The 17,126-nt window shown below is 40.0% G+C and overlaps 1 protein-coding gene across 1 annotated transcript in view; it reads left to right on the forward strand.

Moving 5' to 3' along the window:
• SEC23A (SEC23 homolog A, COPII coat complex component) overlaps nucleotides 1–17,126 on the forward strand; it is a 1,400,163-nt gene that overhangs the window by 1,291,930 nt on the left and 91,107 nt on the right. The window contains exon 18 of the mRNA XM_044074240.1: nucleotides 10,968–11,123. Within this exon, the coding sequence (XP_043930175.1) occupies nucleotides 10,968–11,123 (156 nt within the window). The remainder of the gene's footprint in view (nucleotides 1–10,967; nucleotides 11,124–17,126) is intronic.

Here is a 17,126-nt window from a genome sequence, read left to right on the forward strand (position 1 = left end):
ACTAGGTGGTCTCTCCGGTGATGTAGATGCTCACTTCCACACCATGGGAGGGGTTATTGTAATAGAAAATTATTCCCTCAGTTGCCGGGATGCCACTGAAGGCACAAGCAATCCTCAAGGCTGTCTGAATGATGAGTTCCGTAGGTAGCTGTCAATGGCTAATGGTACTGGTTATGTCTATCATACAGGGGAGCAAATTGGCTATACCTAATTATAGGGAGGGTTTGATGGTTGGCAAGCACGGGGAAAAATAAAAAAATCTACTGCTATAGTGAGTTGCTGGCACAGCTTTACACATCTTTCACACATCTCAGGTGTGAGGAAGTCTATTGAATGGCTTTTATTTTCTTTGTGTAAGGGTTTATCCTTGTATCATTTCCCAGATATTCAGTCAGACATTTATTAGTCGTGTTGATTTTTTAACTCTTAGTCCAAAGTTTTACAGCCATTGCAACACTTTGATTACTGAGGTGCTTAATTTGTCTTTTGTGTAATCTGCAAGTCATCAAAGAGCGCCATTGCATTAATACGTTGAACAGAGTTTTCCATTATCCTTTAAAAAGTAGATGATGAGGAAGTATTATACACAAATAAACCTGTCTGTGTATTACTCATCACCTATTTTTGTTTTAGAATCATCATCAACTGTTTTTTATCAGTAGTGGCTCAGTCTGTTTTAGAAAGCACAGTTCTACAACTTAAAACCATCAGCTCTTCCACTTGGAAGAGAGAGTATATATATTAGAGTGATTGCAGTTTGATTAGCAGTTTGCAGTCACAACAGGTATGTGAGGCATTATCCCTTTTTACAAGATACACACTTGGAGTTATCCACCTGCTCTGCTTTACTGAAATAAATGTCTTAGGCTTCCAAGATGTGTATCTAATCGACTTCATTGCAAAACGTAATGGTCTATTTATATAAAACTTTGGTGTGTCATGTGGCCTTACCATATTGGTGACTTTAATGCTGTGCAGTGTTCCTTATGAAAATCTTCCCATTGCAAATTAGGTACATCTTGCACTAATGTAAACTCATGCAGCACACTTTAGCTGACAGACTTAGTTTCCAGTTTAGCCTTTAATTTCTGGAGCTATTTTAACTCTCACACAATGCTTTCTGCAATTAAAGCAAACTACTCATTTTGCTTTTTGTTTTGTTTCTAGTTTCGGTTTTAGTTGACCTGTCCAGCTAAACTGTCATGTATATGTATTTTGAGCTTCACGGTAGTACCGTACAAGCATTCCTTAGGAAACAGTGCATGAAATTATAATGAAATTATAATGTATAATAGAAATTTCTGCACCTATGTTTGTTACCATGATTACCTTTTTATCGTTTATATTAAACGTAAGCACAATGTTTTTAAAAACATTAAGTCAGTGTCAGTTTCATGTGCTTGTTCATCTTTTTGTATTTATTCAGTTTGTTTTTACCATGGAAATTATTGATTATTTTTCTTCCTTTGAGGTTAATTTTGACTGCAAAATGCTTATTTTTTTCCACATCTGTGGCATGTCGTCTGTATTGCATACTTGTGAAGCAACTTTTTACTGTGATGTGACTGACAACACTTTCTACCTTTGAAGGGTTTTAGTTTACTTCTGCATTGTGTTCATCACCAGGCTGTGCCTCATGTGTCTTCAGAGAAAATCAATGCAGAAAGTGGTTTTCTCTGACAAGTTTCACTGCAGATGTCACTCATGATTCTGCTTGTAAGCGCTTCACCCACATTTACATCGAATTCACAGTTCACATCATATTTCTTTAGTTCAGTAGCATACTACATCACCATCTTATCAGGCATGTGGTTACAAATGATAAAAACATTTTTTCTATAGTTACCAGTGACTTGGGCTAAGCATGTCACCTCAGTATTGTAGTAGTCATCAGGTTATTTTGTGACGAAACTAGGTACTGGCATAATCTGTTATGTGGCAGCATGCATAATACTGAGGAATATTACCATGTGCTTCCCCAAAAGATGTTTTTAGCTTTTACCAAAAAAGTTGCTCACTACTTTTTATATATGCAGGCAATGACACCTTTATAAATTTAAATTCTTCAGTTCTTCCCAACTTAACCATAGAAAATCTCATTATTAGTTTTTCTTCTGTATGTTGCACGTTATTTACTTCATGAATAAGTTATACATTTATTTTTGTTGTTTTTTTTTCCAGTGGTTGGTTTTAACTATGAGAACGTGTTGCTTTTTTTATTAATAATGTTTTTATAGGATTTGCTGGAACCTGCAGAGAGACCAAGAAGTACACCTGATGTCACTTTATTATCGAGCACAGACCATGGATAGATTGAGCATATGCTAATGCTGTGCTCTTGCATGTTTATTTTATTAGGGAATGTGTGCACTCACTCTTACAGAGAGCTACATGCACTGCTCAACACACCACAGGTCTTATTGTTTACATAAGCTCTTCAGATCTTGTTAGCGAAGCAATAGAATTTACATTAAGTAATGCTTTCATTGTAGGTTACAGGCTGCCCGTACATTGATCTGCCTCCTATTCAAGGGTTATCAGATTTTCTCATTTTTAACCATCTTAGCAGACCAGTGTATATTTTGACCAGCTGTGCAATATTCCAGTTTCACAAATGTGGTCCTCAGTAGAATTATGTTCTTGCCTGTGGTGATTACATATAGAAGAATGCATGAATGTACTGTAGTGGTAGATTACCTGCTGCTGTTTACAGATGTATCAGGTTTTCTACTTTTGGGCCATGACTAGGTGATGAACATTCATGAGAAGAGCTCATTTTCAAACTCCCAGGACCTGTGGGCCTTTGGAAGGATAAAACGGGCAAGTTTTTAATAATACATCTTTCAGTAATGACCACATTCAGTTTAGCACTAGTATTAGTGACTTTCTCACCTTTTCCTAGATGTGAATTCAACTTTGATCAATTTTAGGACCTCCATTTGGTTTGTCAAGCAGAGGAACAGATTCTTTTCTCTTTTTTTGATAAATGTTGTTCCTTTAAAAACTGATTTTAAAAAAGGAAAGTGAACATAACTGTTGTAAATATCGAATGGCATCATAAAATTATGGTTAGGTCTATAAAACAAAAAGCTTAACGAGTCTTGAGTGAGAGCTGGATTTCAGGACTTTCTTTTATATTATGTTTATTTGGAGCATGCCATAACAAGAGACTTTTTGCTTCTTCTAATATTTGGTGGCTACAGGTTTGCATCTGAGAGCCAACCAAAGTAGATGATTTTTTAGATCATTGAATGCTGACTATATACATTTGCCCCTCCCCCCCCGTTCTCTGTTCTTTATAGAGTTGTTGCTAAAAGGCAAGAAATGACATGGGAGAGAATTACTTATATTACCTCATGAGGTGGTACAGACTTTAAATAAATAAATACCACTGGCACAAAATTATATGGGATGAATAGGGATAATTGTCTCTCAATCCCAAATGCTGCAGGCCAATTAAAATGCAAGGGGAGATTGGCCATAATGCATATGGTAAGTATGCATGCCATCTCAGATAATGGCCAACAGTAACACAGATAAGATTTATGCTGCAGAGTTGCAGATCAGAGATCTAACCCCCCCAGGATTTTCCCTTCTTTGACTGAGCACAGTGCCTTCCAGTGCAGTCTCATCAACAGTACTTGATACATATCCGGGCACATGTGTGAGCATGCATGTGTGTGCGCACACACACAGCTCTCCAGAAGAGAGGTAAATGGTAATTCTTCAGTAGCAGCACATTGTCTCACAGTTCACAGTAACATTACCACCAGACAGACAAAGCTGGGAACATAAATTGCTGTTTACCCTTAAAATAAGCTAGCCTATAAATTTTTATGGTAGCATTTAGCTGTAAAAAGACACCCTTCAATAGGAGGATGGTGAATAATAGTCAGTGCAGCAGACAGTTTATGTTTCCATGAGTACACCATTAAGCTAACAATTAAATCAACCACATGCCTTTAAAATTGGATAGTAACACTGTCCTTTCGTTAACTGCTGCAGTATTCTTAAACATATGGGATTCCCTGCCGCGGAAGCCCGATGTCCGGCCAGTCTTCCAAGGACTCCTGAATTTTAAAGGTATGCCAAATGTCACCATGTGCTCCCTTCATAATGTAGGACATAAAGGTGACGTTCAGGCCTACGAAAACCATAACTACTTTGCCGCCAGTCTGAATGCATCTTTTACACCATTAACCTGCACCCATTTTCTGCCAGTTGAAAGCATTTTCATTCTCCAGTGACTTCCTATGCCTATCCCTAACTTATTCTACTCAACTTCCTTCTGCTTTGGACTATGGGTCAGAGGAGGAGAACTTTCTTAGTCCTGATGTTCATTTGGAAGAAATTTCCTTTGGGAGCACACACTCTAGGATGATGGATTATTTTTTTAGTGGGATTGTACTCCGATCTCTGATATCCATAAGAAGTACTGTGAGTTGTTGCAGTTGGACTCTCCTAAACCTGCGCTATTCCTCCTGTCTTGGCTGCTTTACTGGATGCTTTCTCCAATGCCTCTCATGTGCCTGATTCTCTTCCTCCTGCTCCCTAGAAGGTTTTATAGGGTTCCTGAGGATTGCTGTTTTTTATATAAATGTCCTGCTGTTGGCCCCTCAGTAGTGTCCATAGCCTCTGATAAGGCATCTCAATGACTTCCTTTCCCCAAGTTATTGCCTTCTGACATGGATAGCAGAGCCATGGTCATGCTGGGTACGAAGGTTTATACTTCTGCTACCCTAACTTTTACGGCTGTTAATTACCATACCCATATGTCTAGGTATGTGTTGGCTCTTCTTTCTCAGGCTGCTGTTTTGGTTCAGTTATGAGGAGGTATTCTTGTCTTAGGCTTCAACCTCTACCTGATGATATTAAGGCTAAGTTGATGGATGCTCCTCTGGATTCTAAACTCTTGTTTGGGGAGGCTGCTGGTGGTTTAAGTCCCTTCAGGACAAGGGTGAGGCCTTACGGGAGTTTAAACATGTGTTTGTTTCTCTTGTACCTAATTTTCAGAGAAACTACCTCGCTAAGCTTGTCTTTGTTAGTAGGCAATCCTGTCCTTCTACTAAAGGTAACAAGAATGGCATGTGGGCTCCTCTTGCTAAGGCTACTCAATTTTTGAGGACTCCGAAGCCTTCCTTTGTGGACAAACCAGGCACTGTGTGACTATCCATCTCTTCCCAGCCACATTCCTTTTTCTCTTCCCATTTCTTTTTCGGTTTGGCTTCACATTCATCAAGGGTACTTCATGGTGTGGAAATCCCATCCTCCTTTTATGGACAGTCCTTAGCTTCCTCAGGAACAACTTCCCTTTTAACCAGTGGTTCTTCAAGATCTCTTATCTCAGGCTACTTTTGAAGAGGTGCCTGTGTCCCAAAGGGGGAAAGGGTGCTACTCCAGAATGTTTCTAGGCCCAGGTAAGAGGGCACTTAGAGACCTACACTGCTGTCATCTAAACACTTTTCCAAAGATACCTTCCTTTTGGATGTTGCCCCTTCTGATTCTGTTTCCTCTCTTGCTCCCTCAGGCCTATATGGTACCTCTGGATCTCAAGGATGCCTGTCTCTGTGTTCTGATCCATCCTCTTTTCAGGAAGTTTTTCCATTTCTCTGTTGCTTCCTGGCATTTTCAGTTCTCTGTTTTGCCCTTTGACCTTTCTGCTGCCCCAAACGTATTCACCAAATGCCTCGTTCCTGTGATTACTTTTTGCAGACTTCAAGGGATCCAAATATTTCCTTACTTGGATGGCCTGTTGATTCAGGCATCCTCTCTAGAGACTCTTTTGCAACATTTTCTTTTTGCTGTATCCCTTCTTCAGAGCCTGTGGTTCACTATAAATTTCAAAATGTCTTTTCTGACTCCTTCTCAGGATCATGTTCCTCTGAATTGCAGAGTTCAGACTGTGCCATTGCTTGCATCTCTGCCCCCTCCAAAGGCCTTAATTGTAATTTATTTCTTCCACACTCCTCTTCCTCTGGTTTCCATTGCTGCCAGGGAGTTTGAGAGTTCTGGGTTTCATGGCATCCAACATTCCAATGCTCCCTGTGGCCAAACTTCATATGAGAAAGTTTGAGTGGTTTCTGAAGTCACTGTGGCTTCAACATGTTCATCCTGTAGAATTTGTAATCCCTCTTTTTCCTTGTCTCAGACAAGAACTGCTGTGGTGGATTCAGCAGTTGTCTCTGAATCCAGGGATCCCTTTTCATCCTCCTCTTCTCTCCCAGGAGTTGTTCAGACACCTTGGACATGGGATGGGGGGGGCAACTTTTGGCTCCCTAAAGGTAAAGGGGGTGTGATCGCCTCATCAGTAGAAGGAGCACATCACTGTCAAAGAGATGAGAGCTCTTCTGCTGGCTGTTCGGGCCTTTGTCTCTTTTTTTCTCCAGGGCCTCTCAAGGTGTTCACAGACAATACCATAGTGATGTGGTATGTGAACAAGCAGGGAGGAATGATATCTTATCTTTGCTGGTTGACATTTCTGGTATGCGATCTTGCTGTCGTGTGTCAAGTAACTATTCAGGCAGTTTATATCCCTTCCGGTTAGAACATGGTAGCAGACACTCTGATCTGGTCCTTAACTCAGTCCCATGAATGGATGCATCCATTCATGGGACTGAGTTAAGGACCAACTCAGAGTGGTTAATGAGCTGTCACTTAATCAGTCTATTAATCTGCCTACTTTTTCTCCTCCCCGCAAACTGGCAGAGAGAGGGTGCTGCATGCTTTGGACATGCATAGGCAACTTTAGGGTTATTTGTATATGACCAAGGCTATTGGGAAATATGATTAGTTGTTTGTTTCTTTTCATCCTAGGTCTTTAGTACTTGCTGTATTCCCAGCAAACTATTTCCTCTTGGATTTCTAAGGCTATTTCCTTTTGTTACTCATTTCATGGCAAGAGCATTTCTTTTTCAATTAAGACTCATTTTACTGGAACTGTGGCTTCTTCTGGTGCTTTTTTCAAAGGCTTAGATACTAATAATGTTCTTGAAGCAGCTAAATGGACTTGTGTGCATACCTTTACCAAGCACTACAAGTTGGACGGTTTCTCTAGAGCTAGGGCTTGGTTTTGCTAATTCAGTTCTTCATGGTTTTTTAGGGGACATTTCTGCCCCTTCCTCCTCCCAAGTTTCCTCTTGAGCTTTGGCACTATCCCATATGTTTAAGAATACTGTAACAATGTATGTAAGGATGTAGTACAGTTGTGTAAAATCTTACCATAATGGTAGATGTCCTTGCCTTCACTGCTGCAGTATTTGCTCCCTCCTTTCATCCCCCTAGTTCTTTACCTTCCTGGATGTACACATTACCTCTTGGGTTCCGTGGACTGGTCTTCCTCCTGGGACAATCATTTCTGATTTTGGTAGGCCTGAACGTCACCTTTATGCCCTACTTTACACAAGGATCATATGGTGACATTTGGCATACCTTTTAAATTCAGGAGTCGTTGGAAGACTTGTCCGGACATTGGGCTTCCATGGCAGAGAATCCCATATGTTTAAGAATACTGCAGCAGTGAAGACAAGGACATCTACTGTTATGATAAGATTTTACATAACTGTACTTCATGTAAAAAAAGTACAGTTATGTAAAATTGTATCATAACAGTAGATGAACTAAATAAAATAAAGCATTTCATTAGTAAAGTAAATATGTAGACAAGAGCGACCTTGCAAAACAAATTTGAAATGTCTTAACAGACAAATGATATATAACAAACTCTGTCAGATAGTCTAGACCTTAATGATTTTTTCTTTTGCAAATTATTGACCCCCCACTGCCTGCCACCTATCCGGTCCTGTCTTGGTCAAGCAGCCCATTCATTCTCTTCACCAAGTATGAGACAGTCAAGAAGGGTTATCATCAGGCAGTTATCAGTGGTGGTTCAAGTTCTTTTCATTTTTTACTAGGCCCTAGCCTTCAGCACACGCTGTGAGGCACTGATGGAGTATGCTCATGCTGCCCATAGACATCCCTTCACTTCCGCTCCTCCTTTTCCCTGAGGCATGAGCAGTGATCTCTCTGGTGTGTACCAGAGCGCTTGCACTACTCGGTGTGCTTCGAATGCACACAAACGGCGAAGAGAAGGATATCTACCGTCATGGTAAGGTTTTATACAACTGTAGTTTGTCAGAAAGGAAAATTCCAGATTAGGCTTAAAAACCTAAATGCGGACTATTCCATGAACTTTGGTAACATTGGCTGAACAGTGAAAAGAGATGCCACAGTGTTTGCTAAAGAAAGGATGGTGAATTGTAAAAGATGAAAGCACTTGAGTATTAGTTGGGACCTAGTCTGTTAGTAAGTTTTGGATGCTAATCTAATATGGTGTAGTAAATGCAGTAACTACTTTTTGGAAAGATAAGTTGTGAATGTCATCTAAGTTCTGCTTGATAGTGTTTCACCAGTGAATAGTAAACTCTCAGAATAAAACAGCTCCCTATTGAAATGTCAGCCCTCAAAATGATGTGTGCCAACAAGCCTGGAAAAAAAAGATGGAAAACACAGGAAAAGAGCAAGTCCCGAAAATCGCTGTTCTATTTTCAACTTCTATTTGCAGGGGGGCACCCCCCACATATGCCAGACTTATATATACCATCTCCAAGATCGACATACATCAGAGAAAGGGGAATATTTCGAGAAGTGGCATGTCAGACATAGTATATGTAAGTCAGATCTTATGGCTAGTCAATTTATTTTGATTGCACCCAACATTATGGGAAGAAGGCAAAACTTTTGGCTATGCGAGGGCCCGGGATTATGTTAAGAATTTCCTACAAGTATGAGTAAAGTGCAAAAGAAAAATAATTCATTAAGGTTATTGCTTTTTCTAGTGATGAAAGGTAAATGAAAATTTTTCTTCTAGTTAGTGAAGTATAATTGAAGGCATTTATTTGTAACAGCAGGAATAACTGTGTGAGAACTTTAGCTAGAGATTAGTGTACCAAGTTATGTTTTAATAAATGTATGTGAGACCAAAAAAAACCTGTGTAACAGAAACAAAAGTCTTCACCAAGAAGCTGGTACAAGCTTTAATAGTTAAAGTGTGTGATTACCTCTGCATTGTATAGTGTGATGAAATGTATAAAATATTTTCTGTAATGATATATCTATTTATCTTTAAAGATTAATTTTCTGAATGACAGTGAGACTAAACTGACCATTTAAATCTGTAGTGATATAAGGGTGGTTGGAATAAGTGCTAGTCCAAACAGCAGCATGGACTATAGGTAAACACTCATCCTTTTAAAGTATGTACTAACAGTGCATACAGAACATTCAAGTATGACGCAGGAATCTTGCAAACAGCGCAGAAAGGACTTGACACTTTAGCTGGCTGAACGGAATTCAGCTGTCTTTTAAAATTTCTACAAATTGTGACATGGCTTTACTGTAAAGCAGGAATGGCACAGTATTAAACATTGTCACCATAGAAAGAAGTTAACATTTTAGCTTACTGAGAGGAACACAGTTGTTTATGAATAAAAAAAGAAAGAAAAAAAGAGAGGTAACTGCTAAAAATAATCTTAAAAATGACCGAAAATAATAATTGTTTAACCATATGAATCCAAAATAAGCTAGAATACTGGAAATTGGAGCTTGAAGTTCCTCACGAAGAGGATAAAGGGTCTTAAACATATGTCATATGCTGCCCGACTGAAAAAACTCCAGCTCTATTCAGTCGCATACCGCCTACTCAGAGGTGATCTGTGCCTGACGTACAAGGCCATGTCCAATCCTGAATTAATGGACATGCTCCACCTCAGAAAATCCAAATCCATCAGAGCCACGAGAACAAGTGACTTAAACCTCAACACAGAAATAAATAGAACGTGCTGGAGGGACAGATTCATAACCCAGAGGCTCCCTACACTCTGGAACAGAATCCCAGTCCATGTTAGGCAGAGCCCCTCACTGACTCTATTCAAGAGAAATCTCGACGAGTGGATGGGAGATCGTAGGTTTACCCCGGGGGTCATCTCTGTGTCACTACTAGACAGAGGCATAGTAAACTAAACCCTAAAAGGGCGTAGTATTCTCATCCTAAGGGGTGGTGTAAGCCACATACACTCTGGCTAGGCTTATAAATGCCCTAGGGCAGATAGCCTAGTACGAACCTATGAACCTATGAACCTATGTTCATTTCTTGGGTTTCACATTCTGTTTATTAAACCCTAATGATGCCTCCAGGTATCACTCTGTGATCAGCCAAATGACATCCCAAGGTATCTAATATAACACTTATTCATATTTACATTAATAATTGAAAAACAATGTCACTTACAAACTATTGGAATATTTCATCTAAAATATTCCATGATTGGCAGTATAACTGTATTTGTATCTGATATCTGTCCATTCACCCAGAGATAGTAAGTTTGTTCATTTACTAATTAATCATCTTATCTTAATTTTGATGTCAGTAAAAAGCTCAGAGTTGGATGAACAAAATGCTGCTAATGGTGTATGTATAGCTTGAGTGGTTAGACATTTATTGTAAGTTATTTTTGAAACATAAAAATTATATTGTGTGTGTTTATTGTGAGTTATAAAGTCCAGGCCACTGTAAAATGAAATTGGCTTAACAGTTTTCAGTTTATACTTTGTAATACTTGTGGTTGTAAAGATACGAGTATTTGTGTGAACTGTGAGGATATAGCTTCATTTTGTTAAAAAGCTTAAGATGCAAACATTGGAAGTTAGAGTATAGCATTCTGTAACTCCACAGCAGGCAATGAGACAGATACTGAAACTTAAGGCATGCTTGACAGACAACATGCTTTGGAAGGATACTAGAATATCAGATATTACGTTTTTATTTTCATTTTACTGATTTGCTGAAAAGCTTTGTAAATATCACTGCCCTTTGTTTTAAATAAATAGCCAACATTTATTGATGTACAGAGATTTCAAATGATGAATATTTAAAATAAATAAATAAATAAAACATACATTTTTTATTTTAGACTATCGCACAATGGCGTAAAGCAGGTTATCAGGACATGCCAGAATATGAAAATTTTCGCCACCTGCTACAAGCCCCAATAGATGATGCTCAAGAGATTCTTCAGACTAGATTTCCAATGCCCCGATACATTGATACAGAACATGGAGGTAGCCAGGTAAGAAGGCATGCCATTTTTTTCTTTTTTATAATTCTACTTTAAAAAATTTTTCACAACAACTTGCAATACATAAATACATATCATAGTTTGGATATGTTTGGCTATTTTACTGTTAATAACAAAAGACATGCTAAGCTGAGATTTATTTCTTGGTGCAAGTTCGTAAAAAGGAAACAGTATGAGAGAAGAATAACTTTTATCATCAATGTATATAAGCAAACCTACAAGAGAATTCAGACAAGACTAATGGAGATGTTGTTAAATGACAACATCAGATCTATAATTTTCATTCATTCCTCAATTGATGTGGTCTCAGATCCAACTCGGCCACTTCTTTCAGATCCCTGGAGCCAAGCTCTCGAACTCCTCCCTTTACCTATAATGCCCTGCCAGCTTACCAGATCTTTATTTGCTGTCATGTCACTACGGATGTACTCTTGAGTATTTTAGGTATATTTTAGGAAAAATGGTGAGTTTTTCAAAAATTTCCTTTCAGTAGGCTACCCTTTGAATTAATTTCACCTTACTCCTTTTATTCTAGTGTTTTTTTTCTATTAGTCAAGTATTTCTTCTTTTACTTCTACAGAGGCCTTGGTATATCCTTCCAGTACTATTGTTGGTACTTTTGCAAGATTCTTCTCTTTGCCTCTTTCTACCCATTTTTAGGGTACCCTTCACCATTGTTGGTAGTTTTTCTTATTTAAAAAAATATATATATATATTAATAATCTTTCATACTAGTAATTATTTTACTTTTTGGGTCTTCCCCTTTAGGATTAGCATTCAGGAATGGCTGACAAACTAACTGGTCACAAGAAGTATATCTCCTGTGGGCAAAAAATACCTAATTCAGAAGCCCAAAGGAATGCATCTATCGTTTGGGTGCTGCCCATTTAGATTCAGATTGTACTATTTGTGCACTGGTAGACTCAGCAAACTAGTTTTGAATGGTCTTCCTCCTCCTCCTTTTTCCCTCTATTCCAGCTGGGGCTCAAACCCCCTGTAAGAAATCAGACAAAGGAAAGCCTGATTTGGCTTCCAAAGACAAAGATTCTAGGAAGAGATCTACGGATCCTTTAACATCTTTCGCTCCATCCTTAGAGCCACCACCAAAAATATAAAGAAAATCAGAATTGATAACTATGGATCCTACTGCTTCAAAAAACAAATTACCTTGGATCCATCCACCTCTTCATTCACCAGATCCAGTACCTTCTCGACACGTTCCCCATTTTTGCAGAAGTCTCCACATAACCACTTGAGGCCACCATCCACTAGCTTCCCTCACTCAGGTCTTCCAGGAGTTTGTCTGAGGCTGAAGTGGATAGGATGATGAGGAAATTCCTCATAGCTCAGATCCAGATGGGTGTAATTCCATTTGCTGCTTCTACCAGATCAGTGATCCTGCCCATGACTGGTCCTCCTTTAGTTTCTCCTTCTCCAATCTGGTCTATGGTTTTCAAGCTTTTGGGGGGGGGGTGTCTTTATTAGATCCAAAGACAGATCTTTCTTCGACTCCAGTCACTTCCCTGAGCCATCCAACTCTGAGCCTTTTGGAGCAGAAAGACTCTCAAAGCCAAAGCAATGGCACTGGATCCAGGGGACCAGGATCAGCTTTGAAGTTGTCGGAGTTTTCCCTGCCCCTTGGAGCTTCAGCTATAGACAGCTCTGGTCTGACTCCATCCTTGGGAGGAGGGCTTTGAGGGATTCAGGAGTTGGTAGTGCAGGAAGTGTCTGCTCTGACACCTCTGGCTTTAGTCTCCTATAGGCACTTTGCCTTTGAGATTGTGTAAAGGGTTTTCTCTTTACCTAGGGAAAGGACATCCCTACCCTCCTCAGATCATGTATCTCTGCTACCTTCAGGTCTCTGCTCTGAGCATTGTTTCTTTATTCCACTGGGACAGCCAGCCCACTCAAGTCTGCAGTCAGTCCTTCAGGACTCCTTTGTCACTTTTGGTACCTCACCCACCCAACTGAAGAGGTCCCTCTGAAGGAAACTTGCAAAAGGAGACACTTGGATTCTCCTCAGGAATCTGTCACTGAGGACACCAATTTCACTGAAGGGGAAGGTTCTCCAAGATCTTCACATGAAGACGTCTCCTTTGGAAACATTCTTGAGCTCCTAAAGCAAAAAGGTGGTTGGTCTTCTGAAACCCCTTCCCAAGAGCAGTCGGTGTTTCTGGAGGCTTTTTGGTCTGGCCTGACTACATCTTGGATGACACTTCCCCCCAGCTGATAAACTTTTAGACCTTGTCTCATGCTGGTCATGGAAGGAACTGGATATGTTGGAGCCCATCCATAAGCGCCACCCAGCCAAATGTTTAGTCCCTCCAAAGGAGAGATCATACTGGAGCAAGGGGGTCCTAGTGGATGCCATGGTTGTGGCAGCAACCATTAAGAATGAGCTTGCAGAGCAGAGCTCTTATGTCCATCTCACTAACAGGGAATCTAGGGCTTTGGACAGATTCAGTAAGCATATTTATGCTTCAGCGACCTTTGCCTTACAGTCGTTAAATTACTTGGCACATTTCATGAGATTGCAGAGAGATTCGACTAAAGAGCTCTCCAAATCTCTTTCTGACTCTATGTCTCGGAGGATCAAAGTAGTCTGTTTGCAACTGGCCACCCTTCAGTCTGTAACTAACATGTTCATGAGGTTGATATCCCATGCTGTGGAAGGTACCTCACAGGTGTCTGGTTGAGGCATAGCCATTAGGAGACATGCCTGGATGCACCTATGTGAATTTGTGGAGCCATTCAAGTCTTCAGTCATCATTGCTCCATTTGATGGAGCTTCCTTATTTGGCCTGAAAGTAAAAGAAATGTTATCTAGAAGTGAGCAAGAAGGAAAGGCCTTGTCTGCCATAGGGATCCAGTTTTCTGCTCTTCAAAGACCCTTTCCCAGGAATCAGTGAGAAGGTAGAAAGATGTGGTTACACAAATCCCAGGGTCCTTTCCAAGACTCATGAGGAAATATCCCTCCCAGAGCCAGATGGAGGAACTCTAATGGAAGATGCCACAACTGCAACAGAGTTGGCTCGCAGAACCAGGGTATCTTGGATTCCCTCTCAGATAAACCCTAACAGCACTCCTTAAAGGTGGCCCAACTGTTGCCTTCTAGAGACAGTCGGGGTGGCATTTGTCTCTGCACCAAAAAGCCTGGGCATCCATCACAAAAGATTCCTAAGTACTAAGAATTATATCCACAGGTTTATATCATACAGTTTTCCTAAATTCCCCCTGCAAGAATGAAAAGAATTCCCAATATCCCATCCAGTCAGAGGAATATGGCAGCATTAGAAGAAGAAAAGCTGTTCAGAAAAAGTTATCCAGGAGGTCCCCCCAGACCAGACTAGACAGGACTCAGAACCGACTTAAGATTCTTCATACTGCTACAGAAGACATGGGACTTGAGACCTATCCTGGATCTCAGCAAACTAAACAAATACATGAAATATTCAAGGTTCTGGATGATCATGGTTCAGTTCAGTTTGCCCCTACTGCAAAAGGACAATTGGATGTACTCAATGGATCTTCAGGATGTGAACTATCACATCAAAATGAACAGGTTCTGGATGGTCATGGTCCAGTCCAGTTTGCCCCTACTGCAAAAGGACAGTTGGATGTACTCGATGGATCTTCAGGATGTGTACTATCACATCAAAATGAACAGGTGCTGCAGAAAATATCTACACTTCTGTCTGGGAGCCAGTCATTTCCAGTTCAGAGAACTTCCCTTTGGCCTCATAACAGCCCTCAGGGAGACCACCAAATGCATGGTGGTGGTAGCAGATAACCTGAGACTGCTGAGATCCAGAGTGTTTCCATACCTAGACGAATGGCCCCCAACTGTCCCATCCAGGCATCTACTTGTACAGACAAGGGACTGCACTTTTTGCTCCAGTTGTATCTTTACCTAGCCACTATAGTCAACTACAACAAATCACAACTCACACCCACACAGAGTCTGGAGTTCATAGGTGCTCGTCTAGGCACAGATAGCCTTTTTTCCACCTACATCAGTTCAGACACTTAAGATCTCAGGTCAAGAAACTGATCTTGCACCCTTCTCTTCCAGCACAACTAACCTTGCAAGTCTTTGAATCTATGACCACAGCTATCACCCTAGTTCCTTTAGCCAGGTTTCACATGTAGATTCTGTAGTGGACCCTGTTGATACAGTGGTCTACTCTTCAGCAGCTTTTATTCACCCCTGATCTTGCAAAAATTATCTTCTTTGATGGCTTCACTCAGATGAAGTTTCTCTAGGCCATCCATTTGTTTTCCCCCTACCCACAGATACCTCCCAGCTTGGTTGGGGGGAGGCACTTCTTGGGAGGGACACTCCAAGGTGAGGGTCCCCAGAAGAGGTCAAGATGCACGTAAGTGTTCTGGAAATGAGAGCAGACCTCCCAATATTCCAGGCCTTTCAAGATGTTCTCCCTTCCGGGATGATTACTATTTAAACGGCCATACTTCTTGTGTCTGGTACTTCAACAAATGGGGGAGGCAGATCTTACCCACTATGTTTTTTTAAACAAGAAACATCTTTACTAAGTTATCACTTATGACATAAGCAGTCATACATTTATATAAATAAAAATAAACCATATTGACATAATCCAGCTGCAAGCATTTTACATAACAAAGCATATTGACATAATCCTAGTTGCAAGCATTGTATGTCACTTAGAATCTCCCCAATCACTGTCAAATATTACATGGTGCATTCAAGTCCTGCCTTCTTTTAAACCTCATTCCTCCCCTGTATGTATTGTTCCCACAATTCCCATTTTTTCCTATGTGATTTGCTCCTACCCTTTTTAAAAGATCCCAATTCCAGATGTTTTCTCCCAGTTACTGTATTCACTACTTTTAGTACAGTTGGTTTAGACTTTGATTTCCATTTTCTAGTAACTGTTTTTTTTCGGCAGCCACCATAATTAGATTCAGCAAGGCTTTACTATGTCTAGGCAATTCCAATTCTGTATCATAGCTCAGAAGATTCATTTCCCTAGGTTTAACCAGTGTGCTCACCCAGTATCTCTGACAGAGTAGTCTGCAGGGAGTTGTAAAAGTCTGCCAACTCATTACACTCCCAGAAGATGTGTTCCCAGTTAACTGTTCCTTCCCAACTTCCAACATTTGCTGTCTACAGAGGAAAAATTCTCTGGAGTCTACTTGGAGTATAAAAATACCTTTGTAAACATTTCCAAACAAAAATCATAAATAATATAGATTTTGTTGCATGTTTGAGAGACATACATATATCCCCCATTGTTTCTTTGTGAATTGCATATCCAGTCTGTCTTCCCAATCCTTTCTAACCTCTGATTGATTCTTATAGTTATGCAATATTTTATATGTTGTACTGATTATTCATTTTTTAATGGCAGCTTCTGTTCTAAACTCTACCAGTGCTGATCTTTTGTTTACAGCCCCCTTATTTCTTTCTCTTTGCCTATATTCTGATATCAGTTCTTGATGGGGAAGGCAACCTCTAACCTGCAGTCCAAATACATTATTGGCATTTTCCCATTCTGTTACCTTTCCCTCTCTAGTTATTTGCTCCCAAAACCTTGGTTCCAGGCCAGTTTTCTCCAATATATTTCAGCACACTCTTGCCTATTGTCTGTATCCCTAATTGAAGTAATCCGTATCGGCAGAATCTCTGTCTTCCATTCCCGTGTTGGCTTAGTTTTTAGAATACTTTTTGCTACTTTATGAATATAATATTCTGTATGATTATTATTCTCCTTAAAGATTTGCATCCAAAATCCCATTTTCTCCTCGTTTCTTGAGTGCCTCCCATTTCATTGTTATCCCTTTCCACTTTGAATTATAGGTTTCTGCTTCTGCTGTATTATAGGAGCCTTAACTGTTTAGCTCTGAAAATACTCCTTCAAATAGGATAATCTCAATCTGCCTTGTTCTGTTGGAAAAATCAGCTTAACCCACTTGACTATTGCCATCTTCCCTTACAGATAAAATCCTTCAGCT

Source organism: Protopterus annectens, chromosome 6.part0 (genome assembly GCF_019279795.1).
Source record: "Protopterus annectens isolate FY-2018-M chromosome 6.part0, PAN1.0, whole genome shotgun sequence".
Classification (NCBI taxonomy): domain Eukaryota; kingdom Metazoa; phylum Chordata; order Ceratodontiformes; family Protopteridae; genus Protopterus; species Protopterus annectens.